General features: G+C 49.2%; 1 protein-coding gene across 1 annotated transcript in view; it reads left to right on the plus strand.

Moving 5' to 3' along the window:
* LOC138355223 (proline-rich protein 36-like) overlaps positions 1 to 7,545 on the plus strand; it is a 27,648-nt gene extending 20,103 nt beyond the window's left edge. The window contains exons 3-4 of the mRNA XM_069310082.1: positions 3,126 to 6,843; positions 7,149 to 7,545. Coding sequence (XP_069166183.1) covers positions 3,126 to 6,843; positions 7,149 to 7,545 — 4,115 coding nt within the window. The remainder of the gene's footprint in view (positions 1 to 3,125; positions 6,844 to 7,148) is intronic.
* The last annotated feature ends 14,955 nt before the right edge of the window (positions 7,546 to 22,500 follow it).

Genomic DNA, 22,500 nt, shown 5'->3' on the forward strand with positions numbered 1-22,500 from the left:
AGTTTTCGGTGTTAAATATTGCTCGTTCCTGCCAGTTTGTGCGGGTTGGATTACCTCCAGTCATTACTGAAGAACTCGTATTTGAATTTGCTGTGTCGCAATAACGAGTCTAACAATATTAATAGCATGCTTACTGTTCATTCCGTTGTCATGGTATGAATATAGTGAAGATTAAGTTCTTTTAATCGGTTAGTTGAGTCATGGCTTAATTTTCGTTGTTTTGAAGCGTCTTCATATTTCTAGTCTGTTCCAGATCTTATGTATACTATGTACACTGTTTAGTAGTTTAGTGTTGAATTGTCAGTGTCTATTCCTTAATATAGTCCCGAGTACCTTTGAGCTTTGAGGCGACTCTAACATGGGCCCGACAGCTGATACTACTTGCTAAACCTAGCGAGAACCAACAATACCCAATATTCAATAATACCAGTCAACTCATCTGTGGTCTTTAGTATTAATATTGTATACCTAGTAATTTTTCTTTTTTTTTTAGATACGTACAAGAGTTGTTACATTCTTGTATAGCCACTAGTACGCGTAGCGTTTCGGGCAGGTCCCTGGAATACGATCCCCGCCGCGAAGAATCGTTTTTACAACCAATTGCACATTTTACTGTTGCGTTAAACAGAGGCTATAGTTAAGGATTTGCGCCCAGTAAATCCTCCCCGGCCAGGATACGAACCCATGACAAAGCGCTCGCGGAACTCCAGGCGAGTGTCTTACCACTACACCACGGAGACTGGTGATAGACTATCAGTATTGTCATAAGAGTGGAGAGGGTGAAGCCAGGTATCATTAATTTTCTTCCAAGAAGTATAATAAACCATTTAACCTTTCCCATGTGTGGGCTGTATCACAACATAGCAGTAGCAGGCATCCGTCAGTCTCGGGAGATTATGGTGTTGCGCTCTGGTTGTGGGTTTGGAGTGAGCTCTCCAGGGCGCAAAGCCTGGGTAGGTTGATACGGGAGAGAAGCTGTTACCCAAGCAGCAGGTCCCTCCCCCTCCCTATCCAAGGCACGGAAAGTCATCAATGGAAAGGCAAACACCAATACGATTGGTTCAAGCGCCGTCTCAGGAACTGTGAGCTCCGGAATTGACTTCGAAGTTTGTAAAAGAAGGCACAGGGACTCCAAACCCGGACACCGCCGTGGTCGGGGCCGGAGAAGAACCGCCCCATCAAGGTCAAGAACGACCCTAGCCTCCTGAAGCAGAGCCTGGGCCGCACGAGCCCCTGGAGGTGGACGGCCCGGTCCCGCACCTACGGGTTCCTGACAGTGATCGTCACAGCCCTCTTTCACCCGAGGCCCGCTTCCTTCAAGACCAAGCAGAAGGAAGAGTGATAATTATTAATTAACTATATTATTATTATTATAATTTTTATAATAATAATATAATTGGAATACAACAAACTTTAGAAGGCCTCTTGTACAATGAGCGGCAGCTCTAATTTATTCCCAACCAAATACTTTCTTGATTGGAATATTGTTGCACAATAAGAGCCCCATTCAAATCTGGAGAAATTGCTGACCTGGAGAGCGTCCAAAGATCTTTAACCCCAAAAATCCACTCAATAAAACTTCTAAATTATTGGGACCGTCTAAAAAAAATTAAATCTGTATTTCCTGGGGCGCAGGGAAGAGAGATACATAATAATTTACTCTTGGAAAATATCAGGAGGACTGGTTCCAAACCTGCACACAGAAATAACAGCACACGAGACCAGAAGGCATGACAGGGTGTGCAAAATAGCCCAACAGAAGAGCACATGTGCAATAGGCACGCTGACAGAGAACTCGATCAACATCAAAGTGACTTTTCAACACTTTCCCTACACATAACTGGCCGACCTCTTACAGTGTTCAAAAGGTAACTCGATAAGCATCTTCAAAAAATACCTGATCAACCAGGCTGTGACTGGTTCGTCAAGCTGCGTGCAGCCGCATCGAACAGCCTGGTTGATCAGCCCAACAACCAGGAGGACTGGTCAGAGACTGGACCGTAGGGACGTTGATCCTAGAAATCATCATCAGGTAGTCAAACTAGTAATTTTTTCTATAAATCAACAGCAGTATTCGCAAACCTGTATTTACCCAGATCTTTTATGAATATAAACCTTTCCAATTTGTATTCATTGTTTCGTGTTCTATTTAGTGCTATAAATTCAACACCTCATTAATTCCCCCCCCCCTCTTTTTATCTCAGTTTCACCCTTATGTATAGTGCAGTTTTGTCACCCCCTACTCTTTTTCTCGTTGCTAGAGAATGTACATAAAATTTTCTTATTGTGCTGTTTGATACTAACAATGACGCTCATTACAATGATGAAGCTTGACACAGGGGATCGGAGGACCATAGCCAGGTGATGGAAATTGATGTATGGCAGAGGCCTCAGCTTTCCTCCGTGTGGGGGTAGCCTGCAGTATAGTTCAGGTGCATCACTTACCAACCATACATGCACGCTCAACTACCACTGATGTCTACTGGGCGTTATTCAAAAGTACTTTGATATCAACTTTGTTAATAAAATTCTATAAAAAATGAATTAAACAGTCAATTAGTTTCTTTGAATCTAATTAGATATATAGACATTTTCTAGTAAGGTATCATTATACTTAGTCGCTTTTAATCTTAATCTAAATTTAGATAGCAGGTCAAATTTTTAGCGGGAAATCTGACAAAAATGGTTAACTGTGTGACCGTGTTGGTCCGAGACAGAAATCATGACTACCATCAGAGAAGAGAAAGAATTGCTCTAAGGTTTTTATGGACTAAGCCCCCACGCCTGGCTAGCCATAAATATTATTTCTTAGGGGGTAGAGCATGAGAGTGGGAGGTAGTCTGGCGTCAAACACCGACAACCTCGTGTTAAAGTGACAACTGGCACCTGAGGCAAAGGTGAAGGGTCACCTACAGGAGGCATAGCCGGGGCTACACTCCCACACTTACACCTACACCCTTGTACACCCACCCTTACACCCCCTCCCTTCCACGCCCACCCTTACGTCTTCATCTTACGCACTCATCCTTACACCCCACCCACCCTTATAGTGTCACCTTTACACCTCCACCCTTTCAGCCCGCCCTCACACCCCTGATCCATACATATCTTCCCTTTCATTCCAGTCCTACATCCCGACCTATTCAACCAGCAACATCTCAGCCCCTGCAACCTGCACCTCAGCCTCCTTCAACCTGCACCTCAGCCTCCTTCAACCTGCACCTCAGCCGCCTTCAACCTGCACCTCAGCCCCTGCAACCTGCACCTCAGCCCCTGCAACCTGCACCTCAGCCCCTGCAACCTGCACCTCAGCCGCCGTCAACCTGCACCTCAGCCCCTGCAACCTGCACCTCAGCCCCTGCAACCTGCACCTCAGCCCCCTTCAACCTGCACCTCAGCCCCCTTCAACCTGCACCTCAGCCCCTGCAACCTGCACCTCAGCCCCTGCAACCTGCACCTCAGCCCCTGCAACCTGCACCTCAGCCGCCGTCAACCTGCACCTCAGCCCCTGCAACCTGCACCTCAGCCCCTGCAACCTGCACCTCAGCCCCCTTCAACCTGCACCTCAGCCCCCTTCAACCTGCACCTCAGCCCCTGCAACCTGCACCTCAGCCCCTGCAACCTGCACCTCAGCCCCGTCAACCTGCACCTCAGTCCCCGTCAACCTGCACCTCAGTCCCCGTCAACCTGCACCTCAGTCCCCGTCAACCTGCACCTCAGCCCCTGCAACCTGCACCTCAGCCCCTGCAACCTGCACCTCAGCCCCTGCAACCTGCACCTCAGCCCCTGCAACCTGCACCTCAGCCCCTGCACCTCAGCCTCCTTCAACCTGCACCTCAGCCCCCGTCAACCTGCACCTCAGCCCCCGTCAACCTGCACCTCAGCCCCCGGCAACCTGCACCTCAGCCCCTGCAACCTGCACCTCAGCCCCCTTCAACCTGCACCTCAGCCCCTTCAACCTGCACCTCAGCCCCTTCAACCTGCACCTCAGCCCCTGCAACCTGCACCTCAGGCCCCGTCAACCTGCACCTCAGGCCCCGTCAACCTGCACCTCAGGCCCCGTCAACCTGCACCTCAGGCCCCGTCAACCTGCACCTCAGGCCCCGTCAACCTGCACCTCAGGCCCCGTCAACCTGCACCTCAGGCCCCGTCAACCTGCACCTCAGGCCCCGTCAATCTGCACCTCAGGCCCCGTCAACCTGCACCTCAGGCCCCGTCAACCTGCACCTCAGGCCCCGTCAACCTGCACCTCAGGCCCCGTCAACCTGCACCTCAGGCCCCGTCAACCTGCACCTCAGGCCCCGTCAACCTGCACCTCAGCCCCCGTCAACCTGCACCTCAGCCCCCGTCAACCTGCACCTCAGCCCCCGTCAACCTGCACCTCAGTCCCCGTCAACCTGCACCTCAGCCCCCGTCAACCTGCACCTCAGCCCCCGTCAACCTGCACCTCAGCCCCCTTCAACCTGCACCTCAGCCTCCTTCAACCTGCACCTCAGCCTCCTTCAACCTGCACCTCAGCCTCCGTCAACCTGCACCTCAGCCTCCGTCAACCTGCACCTCAGCCTCCGTCAACCTGCACCTCAGCCTCCGTCAACCTGCACCTCAGCCCCCGTCAACCTGCACCTCAGCCCCCGTCAACCTGCACCTCAGCCCCCGTCAACCTGCACCTCAGCCCCCGTCAACCTGCACCTCAGCCCCCGTCAACCTGCACCTCAGCCCCCGTCAACCTGCACCTCAGCCTCCTTCAACCTGCACCTCAGCCCCCGTCAACCTGCACCTGAGCCCCCGTCAACCTGCACCTGAGCCCCCGTCAACCTGCACCTCAGCCCCCGTCAACCTGCACCTCAGCCCCTGCAACCTGCACCTCAGGCCCCGTCAACCTGCACCTCAGGCCCCGTCAACCTGCACCTCAGCCCCTGCAACCTGCACCTCAGCCCCCGTCAACCTGCACCTCAGCCCCCGTCAACCTGCACCTCAGCCCCCGTCAACCTGCACCTCAGCCCCCGTCAACCTGCACCTCAGGCCCCGTCAACCTGCACCTCAGGCCCCGTCAACCTGCACCTCAGCCCCCGTCAACCTGCACCTCAGCCCCCGTCAACCTGCACCTCAGGCCCCGTCAACCTGCACCTCAGGCCCCGTCAACCTGCACCTCAGCCCCCGTCAACCTGCACCTCAGCCCCCGTCAACCTGCACCTCAGCCCCCGTCAACCTGCACCTCAGCCCCCGTCAACCTGCACCTCAGCCCCCGTCAACCTGCACCTCAGCCCCCGGCAACCTGCACCTCAGCCCCTGCAACCTGCACCTCAGCCCCCTGCAACCTGCACCTCAGCCCCCTTCAACCTGCACCTCAGCCCCTTCAACCTGCACCTCAGCCCCTTCAACCTGCACCTCAGCCCCTTCAACCTGCACCTCAGCCCCTGCAACCTGCACCTCAGCCCCTGCAACCTGCACCTCAGGCCCCGTCAACCTGCACCTCAGGCCCCGTCAACCTGCACCTCAGGCCCCGTCAACCTGCACCTCAGGCCCCGTCAACCTGCACCTCAGGCCCCGTCAACCTGCACCTCAGGCCCCGTCAACCTGCACCTCAGGCCCCGTCAACCTGCACCTCAGGCCCCGTCAACCTGCACCTCAGGCCCCGTCAACCTGCACCTCAGGCCCCGTCAACCTGCACCTCAGGCCCCGTCAACCTGCACCTCAGGCCCCGTCAACCTGCACCTCAGGCCCCGTCAACCTGCACCTCAGGCCCCGTCAACCTGCACCTCAGGCCCCGTCAACCTGCACCTCAGGCCCCGTCAACCTGCACCTCAGGCCCCGTCAACCTGCACCTCAGGCCCCGTCAACCTGCACCTCAGCCCCCGGCAACCTGCACCTCAGCCCCCGGCAACCTGCACCTCAGCCCCCGTCAACCTGCACCTCAGCCCCCGTCAACCTGCACCTCAGCCCCCGTCAACCTGCACCTCAGCCCCCTTCAACCTGCACCTCAGCCTCCTTCAACCTGCACCTCAGCCTCCTTCAACCTGCACCTCAGCCTCCGTCAACCTGCACCTCAGCCTCCTTCAACCTGCACCTCAGCCTCCGTCAACCTGCACCTCAGCCTCCGTCAACCTGCACCTCAGCCTCCGTCAACCTGCACCTCAGCCTCCGTCAACCTGCACCTCAGCCTCCGTCAACCTGCACCTCAGCCGCCGTCAACCTGCACCTCAGCCGCCGTCAACCTGCACCTCAGCCGCCGTCAACCTGCACCTCAGCCCCCTTCAACCTGCACCTCAGCCCCCTTCAACCTGCACCTCAGCCTCCTTCAACCTGCACCTCAGCCTCCTTCAACCTGCACCTCAGCCTCCTTCAACCTGCACCTCAGCCTCCTTCAACCTGCACCTCAGCTTCCTTCAACCTGCACCTCAGCCTCCTTCAACCTGCACCTCAGCCGCCGTCAACTTGCATCTCAGCCCCCGTCAACGTGCACCTCAGCCCCCTTCAACCTGCGCCTCAGCCCCTGCAACCTGCACCTCAGCCTCCTTCAACCTGCACCTCAGCCTCCTTCAACCTGCACCTCAGCCTCCTTCAACCTGCACCTCAGCCTCCTTCAACCTGCACCTCAACCCCCGTCAATTTGCGCCTCAGCCCCCGGCAACCTGTACCTCAGCCCCCGTCAACCTGCACCTCAGCCCCTGCAACCTGCACCTCAGCCCCTGCAACCTGCACCTCAGCCTCCTTCAACCTGCACCTCCGCCTCCTTCAACCTGCACCTCCGCCTCCTTCAACCTGCACCTCAGCCTCCTTCAACTTGCACCTCAGCCCCCGTCAACCTGCACCTCAGCCTCCTTCAACCTGCACCTCAACCTCGTATGCTCTGTAAACCTATCCTCCCGACCCTTGCCAGACTCAACCTGCTCATTCTAATAATGCTCTACACCACTCTCACAACACCCACAATGACGTTCAAGTCACCTCATTGCCCCAAATGATTTTTCTCGTTGATTTATCACGCCATTATCATTTCTTGTGATATATAGAAGTAATTGCAGTAGCAGGCATCCATCAGTCTCGGGAGACTATGGAGTTGCGCTCTGGTTGTCGGTCTGGAGTGGCCTTTCCAGGGCGCAAAGCTTGAGTAGGTTGATACGGGGGAGAAGCTGTCACCCATGCAGCAGGTCTCTTCCCCTTTTCCACGGCGCCGAAAGTATCCAATGGAAATGCAAACCCCAATACGATTGGCGGGATTGGTTCCAGCGCCGTCGCAGGAACTGTCAGAATGATGTTGAAGGCAACAACGAACTGCCCCCAGGGGCTGCAGCTCCGGGGTTTATCTCGAAGTTGGTAAAAGAAGGCACAGAGACTCTAAACCCCCAGACCGCCGTGGTCGGGGCCGGAGAAGAACCACCCCATCAAGGTCAAGAACGACCCCAGCCTCCTGAAGCAGAGTCTGGGCCGCACGAGCCCCTGGAGGTGGACGTCCAGGTCCCGCACCTGCGGGTTCCAGAGATCGTCACAGCCCTCTTTCACCCAGGGCCGACTTCCTTCATGTCCCAGAAGAATGGCAATTGACTTCAAAGGGTCTGTGGAAAATCAGACACGTTTATGTGTATATAGTGATTTTTCATCTTGTTACTATGCTCCTCTGATTCAGCAGAAGGAAGAGTAATAATTATTAATTACAACAATTATTATTATAATTATTATTATAATAATAATATAAATAATAATTATTACTCTTCCATCTGCTGGGTCATGAAAGAAGCCGGCCTCGGGTGAAATTGGCGTTTCCCCTCTGGATCGCCACACTGAGGCGCTGAAACAAGAAATTTGCGCCCCTTGGGTCTCTGGTGATGTCAACGAGCCTGGAACCCAATTCTTTCATAATTTTTTACATGCTGTTCATTCAAAACAGGCATTTTCTCAAATATAAATTAATATTATAATATATCAGCATATTGTGCATATATAGGCATAGGTTAGGTTATGTTAGGTGTTTAGGTTCTGTTGGCGATTATTTGTATTTGTAGTACGTGGGTGAATCATTTACAGCGTTGTGGTTCGAACAAAAGTCGTCAGCGAAGCACTTGTTCCGGAAATGTTCGAACGTCAGCAGTTGAGTCGTGTGTAAACCAGCCCGTCCTCCAAACAAAGATCCAAAAGTGATTCCATGCACCCGCCAAACCCCCTGTTTATGAATGAAAAGCGGTTTACACACGACTCACAACTGCTGACGTTCGAACACTTCCGGAACAAGTACTTCACTGACGAATTTTGTTCGAATCACAACGCTACAAGTGCTTCACCCACGTACTACAAATACAAATAATCGCCAACAGAACCTAAATACCTAACCTAACCTAACCAGGGCCTAAATATGTACAATATGGCAATATAAAATAATAATAATTTATATTTGAGAAAAGGCCTGTTTTGAATGAACATCATGTTCAAATTTATGAATGCATCTTTGGTGTTAACCGCTGGATGGAATGGACTTGGTCCAAGGACGGGCGGGCTTATTGCATACACGAGCTGGAAGACAGGTTCATGTTCGTAAAGAGGGTTCGAGTATTAATAAAAATCGTTGAGGTTTCTTTTTATAAAATCATTCATTAATAAGATGTTCACTTATAAATCTGTAATTGTATTTGGGCGTTCCCTTTAAGGTCTCTGAGGTATAGGACATGCTTTCACATACTTTGTGGTCACATAAAGTTTTAAGTCTTTCACTTTATAACACCACTGAACCTGTTCACCTACGCTCACCAACCTGAGAGATTGGCTCAAAACTTGCTAATATTCCAAGCTTAATTTCGTCAGGTTTAATACAATAAAGTCTCACGGAATGTGAAAAAATCTTAAATGACAAAGCATATTTTGCATTAAATGATTAAAGTTTATAAAATAGTGTAAGATGATGCACTGTTGTTCCCCGAGGCCCCTTGTAGTGAACTACCAGACACAGTTGTTCCCCGAGGCCCCTTGTAGTGAACTACCAGACACAGTTGTTCCCCGAGGCCCCTTGTAGTGAACTACCAGACACAGTTGTTCCCCGAGGCCCCTTGTAGTGAACTACCAGACACAGTTGTTCCCCGAGGCCCCTTGTAGTGAACTACCAGACACAGTTGTTCCTCCCGGCCCTTGTAGTGAACTACCAGACACAGTTGTTCCCCGAGGCCCCTTGTAGTAAACTACCAGACACAGTTGTTCCTCCAGGCCCTTGTAGTAAACTACCAGAGTTGTTCCTCCAGGCCCTTGTAGTGAACTACCAGACACAGTTGTTCCCCGAGGCCCCTTGTAGTGAACTAAGACACACACTGTTGTTCCTCCCGGCCCTTGTAGTGAACTACCAGACACAGTTGTTCCCCGAGGCCCCTTGTAGTGAACTAAGACACACACTGTTGTTCCTCCCGGCCCTTGTAGTGAACTACCAGACACAGTTGTTCCCCGAGGCCCCTTGTAGTGAACTACCAGACACAGTTGTTCCCCGAGGCCCCTTGTAGTGAACTAAGACACACACTGTTGTTCCTCCCGGCCCTTGTAGTGAACTACCAGACACAGTTGTTCCCCGAGGCCCCTTGTAGTGAACTAAGACACACACTGTTGTTCCTCCCGGCCCTTGTAGTGAACTACCAGACACAGTTGTTCCCCGAGGCCCCTTGTAGTGAACTAAGACACACACTGTTGTTCCTCCCGGCCCTTGTAGTGAACTACCAGACACAGTTGTTCCCCGAGGCCCCTTGTAGTGAACTACCAGACACAGTTGTTCCCCGAGGCCCCTTGTAGAGAACTAAGACACACACTGTTGTTCCCGAGGCCCCTTGTAGTGAACTACCAGACACAGTTGTTCCTCCCGGCCCTTGTAGTAAACTACCAGCCACAGTTGTTCCTCCAGGCCCTTGTAGTAAACTACCAGACACAGTTGTTCCTCCAGGCCCTTGTAGTAAACTACCAGACACAGTTGTTCCTCCAGGCCCTTGTAGTAAACTACCAGACACAGTTGTTCCTCCAGGCCCTTGTAGTAAACTACCAGACACAGTTGTTCCTCCAGGCCCTTGTAGTAAACAGACATAAAGCGTACCTGAAGCCTCCTTAAGAAACCAGTTTTTCTGTCTTAATATGTCAGTGTAATTCATTTGTTGTATTTATATCCACATCTGTAATTAATGTTTTGGCTTTTGTAATTACACATTTTATTAATATTATAGAGATTTTCATTAAAACATAATAGGCGCCGGGTCTTGAAAATATTCCATACACGACCCTGACTACTTACAATATTAATATAACACGCCTTGCCGTCAAATTTGGAGCGTGGCATTTGCGTCTGGAGGTCTGGTTCAAGTATATTCCAGGGTTTAGTGTTGGGGTCAAGGTCTGTTAGCCGCGGTGGGTCACTGAGACCGCCACAAGAGCTTACTGATCAACCGGGTTAGTCAGTATTTATTGATTTATTTGTATTTATTTATGTATACAAGAGTTCTTACATTCTTGTTCAGACACCAGCACGCATAGCGTTTCGGGCAGGTCCTTAATCCTAGTTTTCCCCGGAATATGACCCCGCCAAATCCTTTAGCAACCAGAGACCAATTCATTGCTGGGTGAACAGAGGCTACAGTTAAGAATTGGCTCCCAGTAAATCTACCCAGGCCAAGAAACGAATCCAGGCCAAAGCGCTCGCGAAGCACCAGGCGAGTGTTTTTACCACTGCGCCACGGAGACTGCCTTGTAGAGTAAGGCTGACTGGAACTGGCAGGGAGGGAGGGAGGGAGAGGTACTGACACCACAAGGCTAAGCTCTTGTGGTGTTGTAATAACCCTCCCACGGTTGATAAGCCTCATGCTCAGCATTAAACCCAATGTATATGTGGGAAATAAAAGTTGAGCAAGAGCTGCTACAGCAGACTGTTCGTCATAGATAGTAAGGTAGTGTGTGCCCACGGTCTTGGTAACAGTACATCCAGTGTATTTCTTCCCTTAGGAATATGTATGCCCAATCCCTTCCCTGGTTGTGTGTGTGTACTCACCTCACCAATTCGTGCTTGCAGGATCGAGCATTGACTCTTGGATCCCGCCTTTCCAGCCATCGGTTGTTTACAGCAATGACTCCTGTCCCATTTCCCTATCATACCTAATTTTAAAAGTATGAATAGAGTTTGCTTCCACAACCTGTTCCCCAAGTGCATTCCATTTTCCCACTACTCTCACGCTAAAAGAAAACTTCCTAACATCTCTGACTTATCTGAGTTTCCAGTTTTCACCCATGTCCCCTCGTTCTGTTACTATTACGTGTGAACATTTCATCTATTTCCACTTTGTCAATTCCCCTGAATATTTTAGATGTCCTTAACATATCTCCTCTCTCCCTTCTTTTCTCTAGTGTCGTAAGGTTCAGTTCCTTCAGACGCTCTTCATATCCCATCCCTCGTAACTCTGGGACAAGCCTCGTCGCAAACCTCTGAACCTTCTCCAGTTTCCTTATGTGTTTCTTCAAGTGGGGGGGCTCCATGATGGCGCGGCATACTCTAAGACTGGCCTCACGTAGGCAGTGTAAAGCGCCCTAAAAGCCTCCTCACTTAGGTTTCTGAATGAAGTTCTAATTTTCGCCAGTGTAGAGTACGCTGCTGTCGTTATCCTATTTATATGTGCCTCAGGAGTTAGATTAGGTGTTACGTCCACTCCCAGCTCTTTCTCGAATCGTTACAGGTAGGCAGTTTTCATTGTGTATTGTCCCTTTGGTCGCCTATCACCTGATCCCATTTCCATAACTTTACATTTACTCGTGTTGAAATCCAGTAGCCATTTCCCTGACCATCTCCGCAACCTGTAAGTCCTCTTGGAGGATCCTACAATCCTCATCTGTCACAACTCTTCTCATTAATTTTGCGTCATCCGCAAACATTGACATGTATGATTCCACTCCTGTAAACATATCATTTACGTAAATTAGAAAGAGGATTGGTCCCAGCACCGATCCTTGAGGTACTCCACTCGTTACTGTTCGCCAGTCCGACTTCTCGCCCCCCTTACCGTTACCCTCTGGCTCCTTCCTATTAGGTAGTTCCTCACCCATGCTAGGGCCTTTCCGCTTACTTCTGCCGGCCTCTCAAATTTGTATAGCTGTCTGATGTGCGGTAATGTATCAAAGGCCTTTTGGCAGTCAAGAAATATGCAGTCTGCCTAGCCTTCTCTGTCCTGCCTTAACCTTGTTACTTTATCATAGAATTCTAAAAGGTTTGTTAGGCGTGTGTGTGTGTGTGTGTGTGTGTGTGTGTGTGTGTGTGTGTGTGTGTGTGTGTGTGTGTGTGTGTGTGTGTGTGTGTGTGTGCGCGCGCGCGCGCCTTAATACAGGTCTCAGCATGCAGGTAAGGGCGCTTTGCTCCGAGTTGGTACTCACAGCACTAGTATTACCTTTCCCTGTGGTTACAGTGTAGCAGCTGCATCAGTGTTAACTGTATTCAGTATATGTTGTCTACGAGAGATGCGGTGCTCAGAACTGTTCTGGAGTCTGTTACCAACCCGTTCTCACGATTCGGGGTTTGACCGCCGGAGGGGGCAGACATTGGCTGCGCTCTCTAGTCTTTGTTGACCCAGTCTTGTGTGCGGTCGTTAGTGGTGTTCGCGGGTGTTTGAGCCCGCGATCACCTATGTGATGGGGGGTGCCTATTCCCTCGGTGCAGCGTTCCCCTGACATTTGGACTTTAATTTACCGGGAATGTTGACTATCCGCTAGTGGATGTGACCTTGTTTGATGTGTTGAAGATTGCCGTGGCAGACATCTGTGGTGTGCAGCTTATTTCAAGTCACCAAACAGTTGTTAAACTGATGTCACAGGATGTCTACAGGGACTTTATCGGGCGTTCTTTCCACCTGCCTGCCACTGCGGGTTCTGTGGTTGTTTCGGACTGCAGTGGCACGTCCACGTATGTCAGGGTTCACGAAGCCCATTTCATAATTCCCAAGGTGCTGTTTTGGCGCTATTTTGGTCAGTTTGGTAGTGTTGTCCATCAGGATGACGTCATTTCATCCGGCAGGCGACAGGGCATACAAAATGGGATCCGGACGCTGACCAAGTGGAAGAAGGCTGACATCCCGTCCTCTGATAAGTTGATGGGATATTACATCAGGGTGTATAATGCTCGGCAGACACGTACGTGCTTCCGTTGCGGGTTGTCGGGGCACTAAGCTGTGGGGTGCAGTGCAGGTAGCGTGGACAGAGTGAATCTCTTTCGGGAGGAGGACTTACCCCCTCGGGAGGTGCAGGACCCTTCTGTGAGTGTTGGCGAGGGTGTATACGGGGATAGTGCACCTGTGCGGAGTGCTGTTGCTGGGTCTTCAGGCAGTGGATCTCGTGTGGAGGATACTGTGTTACTGAGGTCTACGGCTTCTGAGGTCTCTGGGACTAATGCGGTTGAGGGGGGTGGGCCGTGCGGGCCTTCCCCGCCTCCCACTCCTCCGGCCGCTGTGGTCCCGGGGCCAAGTGGCGAGCTGACTGGAGCAGGGTGAGTCGCCTGCCGTCCCCATGGAGCGTCGGGTGGTGTGGCCTGATGTAATGCTTGGGCCGGTGCCTCCACCAGCCCATCGACTAAAGAGCCTAAATCTGTACTCCCTTGAGCGCAGGCGGGAGAGATACATAATAATTTACACATGGAAAATAATTGAGGGGCTGGTCCCAAACCTGCACACAGAAATAACATCACATGAGACCAGAAGGCATGGCAGGATGTGCAGAATACCCCCGTTGAAAAGCAGAGGTGCAACAGGTACTCTGAGAGAGAACTCTATCAACATCAGAGGCCCGAGACTGTTCAACACGCTTCCATCACACATAAGGGGCATAACTGGCCGACCCCTCACAGTGTTCAAGAGAGAACTGGATAAGCACCTCCAAAGGATACCTGATCAACCAGGCTGTGACTCATACGTCAGGCTGCGAGCAGCCGCGTCTAACAGCCTGGTTGATCAGTCCAGCAATCAGGAGGCCTGGTCGACGACCGGGCCGCGGGGACACTAAGCCCCGGAAGCACCTCAAGGTAACCTCAAGGTAAGGTAAGGTAACCTCCAGTGGTCGCCGCAGCTGCGGTGCTGCATGGCAGAGTGCTATGTGGCCGTGAGCGGCCTTCCTGTGTTTCTGGTGCATCTATGGTAGTGGAAGTGCATAGACAGCTCTGAAGATTTGTGTCTGGGATCCAAGCGCTCGATAAAGTCTCCGGGTTCGTGGTGCTACTTAGGAGGATGTTGGTGAATACACGAGTTCCATGTCTTCTGACGAGGAGGCTGGTGGGGGGGGGGGGCTGGGGACCCTGTGTCTCTACCTACTCCGGTGCCACCCCCCTCCCCCATCCCCCGTGTGCCGGTTTCCCGGCTTGGGGGGGGGGGGGTTGGCCCCGCTTTGGTTGGTGGTGCGGGGCAGGATTTGGTCATAGTTTTAATGGAGTTGGACTCCGTTTGGCGGGACCCCATTCCGTTGGTCCCCGTGTCAGCAGACGATGGGTTGGGGGCCGGACACGAAGCAATGGGAGGCTTACTCTTCATACAAGTAACGGAGGTGTTCAGACTTCGTCGTCGGCTTCTGGTGTTCCGTGTGTTTCTGGGTCTGATTATTTTTGTACTGTTGCCAGGACTTGTTTGTCTTGCTGGGCTCATTTTGTTGTCATGTTTAGTGCGTGTTAACGTGTATTGTTTTCCTGTGTGCTTGTTTGATGCTGATACTTATGTTTTATGTGTTACTTAGTTTGTGTTGTGTCCGGTGTTCTGTGACGCGTTTTGCTCTGGTGCTTCGGTGCCTTCACTTATGTATCGCTGTTGTAATTTCTGTGTATAGTATTTGCTTGTTGTTTTTGGCACTATGTTCTGTGTTGTTATCCTGTCTACTTTTCCTGCTGTTCATGTTTAGGCTGTAAGTGTTGTTTGTACCTGTGTTCCTTGTTATGATGATTATTTTGTTCATGTGCTTCATGTTCATGGATGTCTTCCTCTGTATTACGATGTTTTGCTTCTGCCTGTAATTGCTCCGGTGTATTGCTTGTTGTTTCATGTTATTTTTTCTGTTTTGTTGTAGTGCGTTGTTATGTCCAGACTGGTGCTTTGGCGCCCTTTTATATTGTTTACTTTTGTTTTATTAAAAAAAAACATCCTCACGCTAGATTGCTTAAAGCGGCGGCCGTCCTCCCAAGACGCATTCATCAGTGTTAACAGACTGGGCATTAAAAATTGGTTTGTGCTCATGTATAAATTAATATTCATATACATAAAAACTCTGTGTGTGGTTAGGCGTAGGTTAGGTAAGGTGTTTCGGTTTTGTTCGCGCAACTTGTCCTCGACTCAAGTCCATTCCATCCAGCGGTCGACCCCGCAGACGCATTCAGAAATTTTTACATGATGTTCATCCGAAACGGGAATTTTCCCAAATAAAAATTAATATTATAATAGTATATTGTGCATATATAGGCATAGATTAGGTTAGGTGTTTAGGTTCTGTTGGCGATTATATGTATGTGTACTACGTGGGTGAAGCATTTACAGCGTTGTGGTTCGAACAAAAGTCGTCAGCGAAGTATTTGTTCCAGAAATGTTCGAACGTCATGAGTCGTGAGTAAACCGTTTTTCGTTCATAAACGAGGTTTGGCGGGTGGATGGAATAAATTTTAGGTCTTTATTTGGAGGACGGGCTTTACAGGTTCTTCGTATTACCGACCGTCCTCCAAACAAAGACCCAAAAAGGTGATTCCATGCACTCGCCAAACCCCTTGTTTATGAATGAAAAACGGTTTACACACGACTCACAACTGATTTCGTTCAAACACTTCCGGAACAAGTGCTTCACTGCCGAATTTTGTTCGAACCAAAACGCTGTAAATGCATCACCCACGTACTACAAATAATCGCTAACAGAACCTAAATACCTAACTTAACTTGTGCCTATATATGCACAATATGCTAATATATTATAATATTAATTTATATTTGAGAAAATTCCCGTTTTGAAATTTATGATTGCGTCTGTGGGGTCGACCGCTGGATGTAATGGACTTGAGTCGAGGACGGGTTGCAGTATTGTTGTGTGGGCGGAGCCACAGTGTTATTGTGTGGGCGGAGCCACAGTGTTATTGTGTGGGCGGAGCCACAGTGTTATTGTGTGGGCGGAGCCACAGTGTTATTGTGTGGGCGGAGCCACAGTGTTATTGTGTGGGCGGAGCCACAGTGTTATTGTGTGGGCGGAGCCACAGTGCTGTTGTGTGGGCGGAGCCACAGTGTTGTTGTTTGGGCGGAGCCACAGTGTTATTGTGTGGGCGGAGCCACATTGTTGTTGTGTGGGCGGAGCCACAGTGCTGTTGTGTGGGCGGAGCCACAGTGTTGTTGTGTGGGCGGAGCCACAGTGCTGTTGTGTGGGCGGAGCCACAGTGTTGTTGTGTGGGCGGAGCCACAGTGTTATTGTGTGGGCGGAGCCACAGTGCTGTTGTGTGGGCGGAGCCACAGTGCTGTTGTGTGGGCGGAGCCACAGTGCTGTTGTGTGGGCGGAGCCACAGTGTTATTGTGTGGGAGGAGCCACAGTGTTGTTGTGTGGGCGGAGCCACAGTGTTATTGTGTGGGCGGAGCCACAGTGCTGTTGTGTGGGCGGAGCCACAGTGTTATTGTGTGGGCGGAGCCACAGTGCTGTTGTGTGGGCGGAGCCACAGTGTTATTGTGTGGGCGGAGCCACAGTGCTGTTGTGTGGGCGGAGCCACAGTGTTATTGTGTGGGCGGAGCCACAGTGCTGTTGTGTGGGCGGAGCCACAGTGTTATTGTGTGGGCGGAGCCACAGTGTTATTGTGTGGGCGGAGCCACAGTGCTGTTGTGTGGGCGGAGCCACAGTGTTATTGTGTGGGCGGAGCCACAGTGCTGTTGTGTGGGCGGAGCCACAGTGCTGTTGTGTGGGCGGAGCCACAGTGCTGTTGTGTGGGCGGAGCCACAGTGTTATTGTGTGGGCGGAGCCACAGTGTTATTGTGTGGGCGGAGCCACAGTGCTGTTGTGTGGGCGGAGCCACAGTGTTATTGTGTGGGCGGAGCCACAGTGCTGTTGTGTGGGCGGAGCCACAGTGCTGTTGTGTGGGCGGAGCCACAGTGCTGTTGTGTGGGCGGAGCCACAGTGCTGTTGTGTGGGCGGAGCCACAGTGCTGTTGTGTGGGCGGAGCCACAGTGCTGTTGTGTGGGCGGAGCCACAGTGCTGTTGTGTGGGCGGAGCCACAGTGCTGTTGTGTGGGCGGAGCCACAGTGCTGTTGTGTGGGCGGAGTCACAGTGCTGTTGTGTGGGCGGAGTCACAGTGCTGTTGTGTGGGCGGAGTCACAGTGCCGCTGTGTGGGCGGAGCCACAGTGCCTGCTGTGTGGGCGGAGCCACAGTGCCGCTGTGTGGGCGGAGCCACAGTGCCGCTGTGTGGGCGGAGTCACAGTGCCGCTGTGTGGGCGGAGTCACAGTGCCGCTGTGTGGGAGGAGCCACAGTGCCTGCTGTGTGTGGGAAAAATCAGAGTGATCAAGAACAGGAGAGTATGAATCCGTCTGTGTATTAGTGGGTGAATGTGGGTGGGAATTTGGTGTAGATGGCTTGCAAGGCCTTGAGCTTCACCGGTGATGGATGACTATTGGATTTCGTAATGTAGCGTAGATCTTTATCGCAGATCGTTTGTGAAATGATCTTGAGTGTCTACGGTGGCGGCTGGCTAGTCTTAAGAATTGTGACGAACATCGTGTCGAATGGGGATGTGTACGATCATTTCTTTAGCGTCTGGAAGGAGGTGTTCCAAGTACATGTTGATTAACACAGTGAACCAACCGCTAGCATGGCAGTCGGCTCTTAAGAGTACCGTAGGCAACGCATCTAATCTCTCGAGGCCCATTGTTATTATATCCAGCCAGCATCAGTTACGTGGCTTCAACTTTCACTACAGCACTACAGGGAGCCGGTCGGCCGAGCGGACAGTACGCTGGACTTGTGATCCTGTGGTCCCGGGTTCGATCCCGGGCGCCGGCCAGAAACAATGGGCAGAGTTTCTTTCACCCTATGCCCCTGTTACCTAGCAGTAAAATAGGTACCTGGGTGTTAGTCAGCTGTCACGGGCTGCTTCCTGGGGGTGAAGGCCTGGTCGAGGACCGGGCCGCGGGGACACTAAAGCCCCGAAATCATCTCAAGATAACCTCAAGATAACAGCAGCGCAATTTTTACGTGAAGTCGATTACGTAAAAGATGAGTTGTAACAAGTGAGAGGACAGGTGGAAGCAAAGTTTACGATTTATTACTGGGATCTTGGAACTAGCGAGGGCAGGGGCGTGCCCAACGTTTGGTGCATTACATTGGTCTCTTATTGTTTCACATAGTTTTCTTTTTGTATCGTTCTGAAGTGCCTCAAGCTTCGTCCGGCTGAGCGCTGCATTGTTGAAGTGTGTAGTTGAGGCATACTCGTTGATCTTAGGGTTTGTGAGGAAGAACGTTTAAAAGGCAGTTGAGACGTGTTCTGCCTTAGTGAAGGTCACCACGCTTACTGCTGCTTGGCGCCTCAGAGCTCTCTCCTGGGTGAAGGTCAGTCAGCAACCCGTCCTATGACCAAGTCCATTCCATCCAGCGGTCGACCCCAAAGACGCATTCATCAATTTTAACATGCTGTTCATTCAACACGGAACTTTTCTCAAATATATATTAACATTATTATATAGTTGCATATTTTGGCGTAGGTTAGGTTAGGTGTTTAGGTTCTGTTGGCGATTATTTGTATTTGTAGTACGTGGGTGAAGCATTTACAGCGCTTTGGTTCGAACAAAAGTCGTCAGTGAAGCACTTGTTCCGGAGGTGTTCGAACGAAATCAGTCGAGTCGTGTGTAAACCATTTTTCATTCATAAACAGGGGGTTTCGCGGGTGCATGGAATGGACTTTGGGTCTTTGTTTATGAGGACTTGCTGCAGTCTGTGACCCATCCATACACCATACAACCCACACTCCTGAAACGATAATACTTATTGCAAATATTTCGTCAAACGCACCAGTAACGTTTGTGATCCTCTACTGAACCTTCAGAAGTTCACATTTTTTATGACTGAATTATCTCAATTGGCATTTTAATAAATCTTAAATGTAAATAAAGAACCTAACCTAACCTGGTCAATAATTCAAGGTCTAATATTCGTTATCTAATGTAGCGCACATGTGTGCTATACCAAGTCCAGGAATTTTACGTTTGGCTTTTAATTTTTCTCTGACTTTACAGAAATAGTACAAAACGTGAAGTGTTTTGGAGTCCAACTGGACATATTTGTACGTTTGACTAAATAGTTTGAATACACACTATCATGTTAGAAGGATGTAGATAAGGTCATCGTGCCCAACGTGTTTACCATGATACAGTGTTGCCCCGGATATTGTGTGTAAGGGCATTACAGTCATTTTCTGTTGAGATATTGTGATCTCAAGATGAGCGCATTTATCATCTGAAGTCTCCAGGACCTTGTCACGTGCAGCATCACAAAGGAAGCGTATCCAACTCTTAAGAACAACTTATCTTTATAACTGAGGAAACAGCAGATGGTCTATTGGTCTATGGAAGCCAGGTCCGATTTGGTTTGGTATAAACTCGTTCATATATATATGTCTATCCTATACTAGAAACAATCCAGTGATCCCATGGCTATTATTTTGCATAGGAACTAAACATGGAGAGATAAGTGTAGGACAATATGAAATTGATGGTCATAACTGACCACATGAGGATCTCGGCTTACTACCGAGGGACCCGAGTTCATTTTCGGGCAGAAGAGAAACGGTTGGGCACGTTTTCTTAGTTTGGTCACAAAGACAGTGTACTATACCAGAGGCCGTGCTCTCTCATCCACCGCCAATTCAGTCAGTTGCTGGAAGATGTGGATAATCATTTTACCGATGTTCTATTCTACTCACAAGTTCGCCGGTTGTCATGTCACAAAGTGCTCAACACATTTTATTTGTTGAGAAGAAATAATTATGCTTTTGGCAACCCGTTCTCGCACTTGCTTACTGTCAATATTGGCTTATTTAATAAGTGCATATGTGACATACTAATTGATTGTGAATATTTTAGTTTACCTTGAAAAACTTCATAGAAAACACCGACCTCACCTAACCTTCTTAGTATGTTAAGATAAGCATCTTATCGCTTCTTAATTACAATTATTACTTAACCTATACCGTTGATAGGTTAAGTAATAATTGTAAATATGAAGCAAGAAGATGCTTATCTTAACATACTAAGAAGGTTAGGTGAGGTCGGTGTTTTCTTAAATAAAATAAATTAAATAAACCAATATTGACTTTAAGCAAGTGCGAGAACGGGTTGCTATTGGAGATGAAAGGTCAAAACATAGAGGAAATAAAAGATGAAAGTTGGCTCCAGGATCTGGCGTTTGCTGTGGACATTACTGTACAAGTAACTAATTTAAAATGTGAAATTAGAAGATATAAACAAACTCATCACTCAGTTGTTTGATGACATCAAGTGCTTCATTACAAAACTAAGCTTATAGAAGTCACAGTTGTCAAATGAAAATTTTGTTTATTTTCCTAAGTGCAAAGAGCTGAAAAACACTCCCAATACTGAGTCTGTAGTTAGCTTTGCTAAGTATAACAGTCACCTGGAATTGTTGTCATAGGAATTTCAGGAAACATTTTGTGATTTCTCATCTTTTGAACACCACTTTGCACTATTCTCGGCACCATTCACCTTTGATGTTACCAAGGCTGAAAAAAGCCTGCAGATAGAACTATTAGAAATGCGTCGGATTCTACACTCGGAGCAAAGTATCTTGAAAGTGAGGATACCTGGTTTCTTTTCATATCTTCCTGATAAGTTTAAACGTCATAATGTTTACCACAAGGATTATGGCAATGTTCGGCTCTACCTGTGTGTGTGAAGTTATTTTCCTTCGTGAAATCAACAAAATCTTCTATACAAGGCTGACTGATCAACACTTGTCATTTCTGATCAAAGTGGGAACTGCACAGACATTTCAAACCAGAAATAGCATGAACTATCATTAAAAAGAGGTGTGAAGCCTCAGGACAAAACACTACAAATGATTTAATAGTCGTAAATAAATGTTCATTTGGAACTGTTGAAATTTTTGTGCAATGTATTTGTTGATCTTGCATAGAAGTCCTGTTGCCGTTTACAATTTCGTTTTTGTTTTCTTTTGTTAAACTACTTTATTACGTTGCATTCATGAATGTGGCTGGTCGCTAAACCATTTGTATGCACATTGTATGTTTCTAAGTTTAAGTAATACAAATATTCTGCAATAATTGTTATTAAATGACTTCAATTAGTTGTCGTGTGTCGTCCTCATGACAACACAAATGTGGCCCATATGGCCCTCGGGGGACCATCAGTTTGACACGCCTACCCTAAACTACGTGAAGGGAGTACAGTGTGACAAAAAACTAGTTACGTGATGCTAAAAAAGCCCCATCACACAGGATGGTTAGTCATACAGAGGCAAGTGATAAGTAGTCTGCACTGGCAGACTCCGGGTGCATTATGAGGATATCATCATGAACACAAGAGTGAATAAGGCAGCAGTGATATTGAAAGTCCCCATCTTACAGGATGGTTAGTCATGCAGGGCCATATGTTCAGTAGCCTGCACTGACAAATTTTGGATGAAATATAAAGATATCTTCAAGAACACGAGTGAATAAAGGAATTGCAAAGCTCCAGGTACCTCATGCCAATGGGTCTGAATGGTCTGATAACTGGGCATTCTGTGATGTAGTGTGTAAGCTCATTCCCCAGTTCCTGCTCACATAGTTTGCACCTGGAGTGCTCAGCATTCGGAGAACCACTACAACCAAAACCACTACACCTTGGGAGAAATCAAAACAGCCCAGTAGAGATGAATAGTATTAAAGTGATGTATACAAATGCAGATGGAATTATACATAAAGGGTAGAGTCACATGAATTGGTGATAGAAAAGCAACTATGGATTATTGCAATGTCAGAAATGAAACTGACTGACTGAATAAGAAATGCAATCTTCACACAACACTATCAAGTAATAAGGAAAGATAGGGTGAATGGGAGCAGAGGTGGTGAAGCCCATCTGCTACAACTTCACTGGAGCTTTGAGAAAGTGAAATTATCAGAGGAAGTCGATCAGCAAGGGTAGTTACTAGGAATGGCAGTTGGGTACATGAGGACAGTAGTAACGGTGATCTACAGTCCTCCCACTGAACAATGAAGGCCGGGGCAAGAATATGATAAATGTAACGAGACTTGCCTATAGGTGATGAAAACAGCAGCCCCAATGGTACAGGGATGAGAGCTTAGAATTCTAATACTTGTAGATTTCAATAATCTCCATGGATAATTAAATTCAATGGATAATTAAGGACCCCCACCGAGGGGATGAGACAGCAGACATTGTTTGAAACTCCATATTGCAGAACCAACAAGAGTAAGGGGGGGAGGACCCACCAGCTACACTAAACTTCGTGTTTACCTAAAATGATGCAAATGTTGAGAAGA

This window comes from Procambarus clarkii, chromosome 66 (genome assembly GCF_040958095.1).
Source record: "Procambarus clarkii isolate CNS0578487 chromosome 66, FALCON_Pclarkii_2.0, whole genome shotgun sequence".
In the NCBI taxonomy this organism is placed as follows: Eukaryota; Metazoa; Arthropoda; class Malacostraca; order Decapoda; family Cambaridae; genus Procambarus; species Procambarus clarkii.